Raw genomic sequence first — 8651 nt, 5'->3', positions numbered from 1 at the left:
TAGGGGACAACTAGGTGAACCTGTGAAACAGGGCGGGGCAGTGTGAAATAAATGGCATGTTGGAAATCCCAGGTGTCTGGAATAACTGGGCAGTTAGAGTATCAGTAGCAAAGAATAAAGGAGCCGACAGCAGGCGGGGATTTTTTTGCGTGGTAGAGAAAGGAAAGAGTTAACGGTTTTCCCTCCCTCCCTTTACGTGGGAGATGAACCTGGCGGAGCCGCCCGTTTGCTGGGATAAGGGCAGGCTGAGCCTGGATCCATTTCCCTCTTCGCAATCTCCACTGAGAAAGCTTTGCACCTGAGTCTGTCATTTGGGCAGAGCCCGCTGGTTTATTAAGCTCCCACTATTTTTTTTTCCAGAGGGGGGGGGAAGATACTTTTAAATTAAAAAGAACATAGAGGCTGTGGCGGGGACACCAGATTGCAGCAGCTATTTGGGGAGTAAAACCAATTGTCTCTTGCCTCTCTGCTTGCGTTTGCTCCGTCTAGTAACCTCCCTCGGCCAAAGCCGGTAACCTCCTTCTGCTTTTTAACCCTTCTGTGCATGCGCTAGGAAATGCATGCAGGGGATAACAACCTGGGGAGACGTGCTCGAGATACCCGGGCAATAAATGCTCCTTCTGCTCTGATAACATTTTAATATTTCCCTCGTTTATGTTTTCCTCTCTGCTTCCTTTGCTTTTGCCCCAGCCCCTTTTCTAGTTGCCCTGCAACCTTCCTTTCCACGCACACCTGAGGAGCGCCTCCTTCCAAACAGCTCCAGCCTTTGTTTAACAAAGCGGCGAAATGGCAATAGATGGCTTATGCCTCTGAGATGAAAGCTGGGGAGGTGTTATGCGACGCCGGCTTGCAAAATAAATAAATAAATAAACATCGCTCCAGCCCCACGATCGCGGCGGTAAAGGTGGTCACAAAGTGACCTGTGTTTGCACGAGGATGGGTTGTATTTTCTGTTGCATGGGTGGAAAGGAGGTCAGGGAAATGTCCGATGGGCAGGAGCAATTGCAGCGAGCACTTTAATTCATCTCTGGTGCTCTTACTATGTTTACTTCCGTTTCTCTCGCTTCTAGTAGCGCCTGTTATGGTACAATGCAGCCTGTCTCCCCCCCCCCCCCCCGCGTCCCTTTCCCCGCTCGTAATACTAGCTGCCTCTCCTCCTCGCTTTACACACTGCTGCGGCGGCGGCAAACAAAATAGTCCTGCACCAATCCCACCCCTCGCGCACTAGCCCACTCCACCCGCTAGTCCGTAGCTCCTCTGCTTTGGCGGGAAGGCGGAGCCCTATTATAAAAGCAGCAGTGTGGCGCGCCTGCCTGCTCTTTGCAGTGGCGAGAGGGAGGGAGACGGGCTCGCACGGTAGCAGTCGCTGCGCCGCCTCCTAGTCAAGCCCCCTCCCCTCTTACGCCGGCCGGCGCTTTACAGCCGAGCGAGCGAACTTCCGACTGCCCCCGGACACGGCGGCGCTGCCTTGGACTTACAATTCCGTGCGCGAGGGGCTGGTGCGGAAAGCCGCCGGGAAAGGCGCTTCCCCCCTCCTGCCTGCCGCTTTTGTGGGATAATTATTACGGGACAGGGGGGTGTTTTTTCTTTTCCCCCTTCACTTTTTTTTGCACCGTCTTTAATCCGTCCCCCGCTGCATATCCCAGCCGGTGCATCGGAGGAACCGGTGAGTTTGCAAAGACGTGTTCGCACCTTTTGTTGGTAGGGTTCTCCACCGGGGGTCTGCCCTGTGTTTGCACCCTTTGGGGGGCTAGGCTAGGCGACCCTTTAGTAAAGCGCTGAGCTCGAGGGGTGGCTTAGCTGGGAAGTGTGTATAGACGCAGTGACACAAGGTGTGTAGCAGCAGCAGCCCAGAGCTGCAGCACGGGCAGCCTGTGTGTAAGGCGCGCTCTGCCTTCCTCATTCATTGCACTGGGGTCTTTAAATCGGGCTTTTCCCCTGGCACTTCAGTGTCCCCCGCTTGCAGCCCCGGGCGGGGCAGAGGGGTGCCCTGAGGTCTGGGTTTGTATCCAGCTAGTGTCCCGGTTGGGTGCTGGGCACACGGGCAGCAGAGTTTGGTTTCCCCCTGCTCCTTTGCAGTCCAGGGGGAGTGAGGCTTGGGGTAGGTGGGGAGCTGCCTGTCCTGGAAGCCGCTGGAAGGATTCGCTCCGCTTTTCCCCAGTTGCTGGCTCCGGCTCTTGACCTGCCGGGGAAGTGGGGCTGGTGCTGGGCAGAGGGGTCCCTGGCCGGGCGCTGGCTCATTTTCACCGCTCTCTAGCTGGGCTGGACGGGATCTGCGGGGACCAGGAGCCGGCTCCCGAGGAAGGGACGGAGCCGAGCTGGCCAAGACCTGGGTCCGGGAGGGGAGGCGAAGGGGCGGAGAGGAAACCGGAGGCGGGCGGCGACGCAGGGGAGAGAATCCCGGGGAGCCCCTACCGCTGGGGGGGGGGGGGGGGGAGAGTGCGCAGCGGTCGCCGCGCTCTGTTAAGGTGGTTCCGGCTCTGAGGAGGCGCCTGAGCCGCAGCGCCCGCTGTCCAGCCCGGCGCACTGCGGGTGCGGGCGGAGGGGTCTTTTGCTCCCCGTTTTGCACCGGAGCGAACTGCGGGCTTGTAGTGTGCCCCGTATGTCCTCTATTGATGGGGGGGTGTCGGTGGTTGCAGCCCACTCCTGCGCCGTTTTGGGGGGTAGGTGACCCCCTTCTCCACGGGGGTGTCCCCCTGTGTTTGCACCCCGTTTATTGGGGTGCTCCGGGGGGCTGCACCCCGTTTATTGGGGTGCTCCGGGGGGCTGCACCCCGTTGTTACCCCGCGGCGCCCTGACCCGTGTCCCCCCTCCCTTGGCCCTCAGGCACCAGCCGCCGCGATGCCGCTGACCTCGACCCTCCCCAGCAAGAACTACGATTACGACTACGACTCGGTGCAGCCCTACTTCTACTTCGAGGAGGAGGAGGAGAACTTCTACCTGGCGGCGCAGCAGCGGGGCAGCGAGCTCCAGCCGCCCGCCCCCTCCGAGGACATCTGGAAGAAGTTCGAGCTGCTGCCCACGCCGCCCCTCTCGCCCAGCCGCCGCTCCAGCCTGGCCGCCGCCTACTTCCCCTCCACCGCCGACCAGTTGGAGATGGTGACCGAGCTGCTGGGGGGAGACATGGTGAACCAGAGCTTCATCTGCGACCCGGACGACGAATCCTTCGTGAAATCCATCATCATCCAGGACTGCATGTGGAGCGGCTTCTCCGCCGCCGCCAAGCTGGAGAAGGTGGTGTCCGAGAAGTTGGCCTCCTACCAGGCGGCCCGCAGGGAAGGGGGCTCCGGCTCCCGGCTCTGCCCGCCACCGCCGCCCTCGCAGCCGCCTAGCCTGGCCCCCTCCCCCGCCTCCGCCAGTACCTACCTGCACGACCTGGGCGCCGCCGCCTCCGACTGCATAGACCCCTCCGTGGTCTTCCCCTACCCGCTCAGCGAGAGATCCTCCAAGCCCGGCTCTCCCAGCTCCAGCCCGGCTTCCCTGCTGGGCGATGACACACCGCCCACCACCAGCAGCGACTCGGGTGAGTATCAACCCACCCTTCTTCTCTCAGCAGACTTCCCCACCGCCTAGCCAGACAGGGGGGCTTCCCTGGGGAGATCGGCAGGGGCACAGCCCGGCTGCTCCTTGCCTCTTGGGGAGTCAGACATGAAGGTAACTGGCCCTGCCAGGGAAGACACCAGGGACTTCCCCTGCCAGGCCCTTTATGGCTCCAGCTTCCCGTTCAGATAACTTATCAAACAACGTTTGCCGGCCCCACGGTAAGCGCTGAGCAACAGCTGCTCCCTCTGTGCGTTTTGGGGTGCACTCTTGTCCCCTGAATGTACCCTTTGTATACCACTTTAAAAGTTAACCGCTCTGCATGTACTAGATGACAATCCTCTTGGGTTCTGTTGGGTTGTCTTGTAATTTGCTCAGGGTGAATACTTGGAAGGTTTAAAACACGAAGGGCTTGGGCAGGACACACAGTTTGGTTTCCTGCTGAAACTGGTGTGTAACTCCTCCCACCGTAAGGATTTCAGTCCCCCTATTGCATGTGCTTTTTTTAAATGCCACGTTAGCAAGGCACGCTGAGAGGCTCTGCGCGAATTAAATTCCCTGGGAAACCAGCCCATTGGGGTGGGGGGAAGAGAGGGAGAAAGGTGTTAACTTTCATAACAGGCTCTGAGTCATTCCCCAAAGCTAGAATCTTATCCAATTGAATCTGCCCTCCAGTGACATTCATGGGATGGGGTGGGAGGTGCTAGTGAAAGTAGTTGAAAAGAAGTAAATGGGTCTGGGAAAGCTTTTTTTTTTTTTTTTTTTTTTTGGTAAGGCATGCTTATATATCTTTCAAACAGTTTGAGAGACAAACCCATGTATAGTCAGGGACTGAGTTTATCTGCCCATGAAGTTTATAGTGGGTTTTTTTGTTTGTGTTTTCCCCTGGATTACCCATGAATAATGGGGGGAGCTTCTGAAGGTGCCCCTAAAAATATACAAGTGTTAAGTAATCTTTGCTTTGGGGTGTTGCCAAAGACTCACTAAATATTTACGGATGGCTTCCATGATTTGGGGGGATTAATTTTTTGCTGGGGTGGGGGTGGGGTTATGCTGTAACATCTGCTGTCAGCATTCAACTTCCCTGCTGTCTGTTCAGAATTACGTAACTTGCTATCTGGGAGGCAGGGTTTGGCCGTCTGGGATGCAGAGTTAAGAATTGCAAAAGAGGAGTCTGTTCTTTTAACAGTATTTCTGTTGAATGTTGGATTTCTCAAAGAAAACATTTTTCAGGGAAGTGCAGGTTTTAGAAGCAGATTACAAAATAAATATATATTTTTATATATATATATATATATATATATATATATATATATATATATATATATATATATATATATATATATATATATATATATAAATTATTTATTTTTTTTAAAGCCACCTTATTCTCCATTATATAGCAAGGAACACTTACGAACTGTTTTTTAAATGTCCCTACAAGTTGACTTACAGCAGGGGTGTTTTTTCTTCCAGAAGAAGAACCAGAGGAAGATGAAGAAGAAATTGATGTTGTGACAACAAGTGAATCCGAATCAATCACACAACCAACAGAAGAGCACAGTAAGCCACACCACAGCCCACTAGTTCTTAAGCGGTGTCATGTCCCCATCCATCAGCACAATTATGCTGCTCCTCCCTCCACCAAACTTGAGTATCCTTCAGCAAAAAGGATAAAGTTGGACAATGGTAGAGTTCTCAAACAAATCAGTAATAACCGAAAGTGCTCAAGTCCCCGCACATCAGACACAGAAGAAAACGACAAGAGGCGAACACACAACGTCTTGGAGCGCCAAAGGAGAAATGAGCTGAAGTTGAGTTTCTTTGCTTTGCGTGACCAAATACCTGAGGTAGCCAACAATGAAAAGGCACCCAAAGTTGTCATCCTTAAAAAAGCCACAGAATATGTTCTTTCTATTCAAACAGATGAACACAGACTGATTGCAGAGAAAGAACAGTTGAGGAAGCGGCGAGAACAGTTGAAACACAAACTTGAGCAGCTAAGGAACTCTTGTGCATAGATTAGAATAATCTAATCCAGACTGAAATAAAATATTAATATTTCTAATCTTACTCATGAACTATGCCAGTTCATAAAGTATGGAACCATTACAATTGCATGCTGTGCAAAATAACTCAAGACTACACAACCTTGGCTGGATCTTCGAAAGGTTTAGTCATAACCTCAAAACTGCCTCATAATTAATACTTTGGGCATAAGGACAAATGGGACTTTTCTTCATGCTTGGGGATGAACTTTCCATTTTGTTCTTTGAAAATTTTGTATTTAAGTCATTTTTCTTAAGACAATTCCAAAAAGTTGTCCTCAAATGGCTGTATATATTTACATACCTTATTGCTATGTACATACTTTTAATAAAATCTTTATAGAAAAATGTGCAACATTAATACTCGGCAGTTATGGCAACTGGGTTTATACTTGTCTTGAACTTCTGTGCCAGAACATTTCACCATTTTGTGGGTTTTATTTAAATACATTTTCTTTTAAAAATTGATTTTTATTTTGTTTTTAGATAAATAAATATTTGCCTAAAATATAATTAGTTAAACCATGTGTAAAGACTTTGCTTCTTCTTCCCATATTGTCATCTACAGCTCACAGATTCGATGTCCTTGTAATAATGCTAGTAATCTGACATAACTCAAGGGTAAACTAAGATTTTAAATTTGAATTATTTTTGTTTTAAATAAAATACATTTGGGGAAGTTGCCAGATTAACAGTCCTTAGTTGTCTACATACATTTTCAAAGCCGGTAAAAGCAAGGTTTTTAACCTTGCCTCATCAAATGACTAGACCCCTGCTTTTAGTGTTTTGTATAGCTGGGCAGTCTAGTTGTTGCTCTTTTCACTATATCAAAAATATGAGTTATGATGGTGGCTTGCAATGTGATCACCTTTCTATTAAGAACTAAACTAAGACTGTCTACACTTAAAATGGTAGCAGCACTTCAGTATAGATACTCACTGTAGCCAGGGGAGGGGTTCTCACATTACTGTGGTAAATCCACTACCCTAACAGGCTGTAGTGAGGTCAACCAAAGATGTTGACCCAATGCTGCCTACAGAGGGACTTAAGTCCTTTGTAACTAAGCCAGTGGTGGGGGTGGATTTCTCATACCACTGAGTGATATAGCTGGGTCCATAATTTTCCTGGTGTCGACGGGACCTGAACGGAGTCATTTTTGCACCAGCCAGTCCAGCGGCTGTGTGGGCTTTCTGTTCCTTTCAAACCACTAAGCTGTTGTTAATAACTCCAGAGCTAAATAGTAGGGGCAGGATTTACTATGCATTTTCATTTTGCACTAAGGACTGGGATTAATTATATATTCATCTTACAATACAATCCTACACCAATAGTGGAGGATACTAGTGTAAACTCTACTACTGCTTCCTGTATTTATCATAAATATTTGGTGGAACCAAATCAAAATTAAGGAATACAACATCGTAAAAAACAAATGAAACTACTATTTTGTCTACTTTGAATGTTGGGGTTTTGAAATGAACATTTCTAATTCTGTTATACATAGCAGACAATGTTTTAGCTCTAATGCATGTAAGAACGAAGTGGAAAAAAGTCTTCCAAGAACAAAAAACAATTTTACTGACGCATAACCAAACTACACCAATAGTTATGCCTTCATTTACCTACTCTACAAATTACGGCAAAGAAAGAAAACACTAATTTCTTAACTGCAGATTAAATCTCTGACTGAATCTGACCCAACAGTTTAACTGTCTTGTCACATGACCTCTAAAATCAGGAATTAACTCAAATTATTGTTTTTGCCTCAAGCCTTGGAGAAAGTCCCCATGTGTGTAACAATATAGACAACTAGCTGCATTAGTTAGACAACCTCTTCCCTCAAACTTTTTAGGTTCATACACCCCCCTTACTCCTGTCTGCCTCCCCCACAGGAGCTGGGAGCAGTGCTGTGGCTACCTGGGATGGTAAAGGGGCTTCAGCTGGGGGCAGGGCTGGGAGCAGGACCATGGCTGGGGCCAAAGTGGAGCAGAGCTGGGTGGTGCTCCTTCCACAGCTGACCCAGGCCCTGCTGTGCCCCCCTGAACATTTCTCTGTGCCCCTTTGGGGGGGGGCATGCCCCACCGTTCGGGGACCTCTGCTTTAGAAGTATGTTTTAAGGTGGCAATCCTTTCCCCCTTCTGCTGCCTGTGTGCTGAAGCAGCCTGAGTCAAACCAAGAAACAAATTAGGCATTGGATCGAGGAGGGGGGAATTATTTTTTTAAATGAAAGCCTGTCTCTGATCATCCTGCATTTACAAAAAGAGCATTTCAGAAGCACTGGTCTGAAATTTGCAGTGATGGTATGCGGTGCCGTTGTAGCCCATGTTGGTTTCACGATACTAGAGAGTAAAGCTGGGTGAGCTGTAACTCTGTGGCTCAAAAGCTTGGCTCTTTCTCACCAACAGAATTTGGTCCAATAAAAGATATTACCTCACCCATCTCGTCTTTCTAATTTACAATGCTAACATTTGTAAGAAGACTTAAATGCACCTGTAACAAACAAGCTGTTTGATTGCTGGATATTAGAGCAAATAACCTCTGCTAGACAAGATACCTCATGTATCTCCCATCGTTTTCTGACATTCTAACATTTCCCACCAATCATCCTGTAAGGTCGGGTCGTGGTTGGACAAATCATATTTCGTTTCTACATTGCCATAAATATTAATATTTGAAAAGTTGACAAGGTCCTTGCTCTGAAGCACTTACAATAAAAGTTGTTGTAGCACACTGCCTACAGGTGTGCTGTCTGGGATTTCCAGTGGGGCCTATGGGAGGTAGGTGCCCATATCCCATTGAATTTCTACAGGTGTTGGGTGCTTAGGATCCTTTGAAAAATATTGGTCTTTGTTAAACTTGTCTGGATCCCTCTTCGTAAGTTTCTAAAATGGCCTGCAGTCACTTTTTTGAGGATGTGACATGAGCAGGTTAGATATTGGTGAACAGAAGATCATGAAATGAAACTTGAGCTGTTCTGTCATGTCAGAACCATAAGTAGGGTGCTTTCCACTATCTGTGACCCTTAGAGCAATTTCTACGTTCATAAAGCACTCATTGCGGGAG

General features: G+C 48.9%; 1 protein-coding gene across 1 annotated transcript; it reads left to right on the top strand.

The window, feature by feature from the left end:
- Positions 1 to 1482: 1482 nt before the first annotated feature.
- MYC (MYC proto-oncogene, bHLH transcription factor) lies at positions 1483 to 6037 on the top strand. The gene is made up of 3 exons (XM_065399292.1): positions 1483 to 1666; positions 2827 to 3523; positions 5017 to 6037. Exons 2-3 carry the CDS (start codon positions 2842 to 2844, stop codon positions 5559 to 5561), a joined length of 1227 nt encoding a protein of 408 aa, XP_065255364.1. The 5' UTR covers positions 1483 to 1666; positions 2827 to 2841; the 3' UTR covers positions 5562 to 6037.
- Positions 6038 to 8651: the final 2614 nt, after the last annotated feature.

Source organism: Emys orbicularis, chromosome 2 (assembly GCF_028017835.1).
Source record: "Emys orbicularis isolate rEmyOrb1 chromosome 2, rEmyOrb1.hap1, whole genome shotgun sequence".
NCBI classification, from domain to species: Eukaryota; Metazoa; Chordata; order Testudines; family Emydidae; genus Emys; species Emys orbicularis.
Note: the sequence above shows the minus strand (reverse complement) of the source record. Positions and strands in the feature narration are given on the sequence as shown.

Bases quoted from the DNA above. Each gene is read 5' to 3' on its own strand.
- MYC (XM_065399292.1), top strand. From the start codon at position 2,842: ATGCCGCTGACCTCGACCCTCCCCAGCAAGAACTACGATTACGACTAC. The intron at 3,524-5,016 runs GTGAGTATCAAC...TTTTTCTTCCAG, and splicing joins CACCACCAGCAGCGACTCGG to AAGAAGAACCAGAGGAAGAT.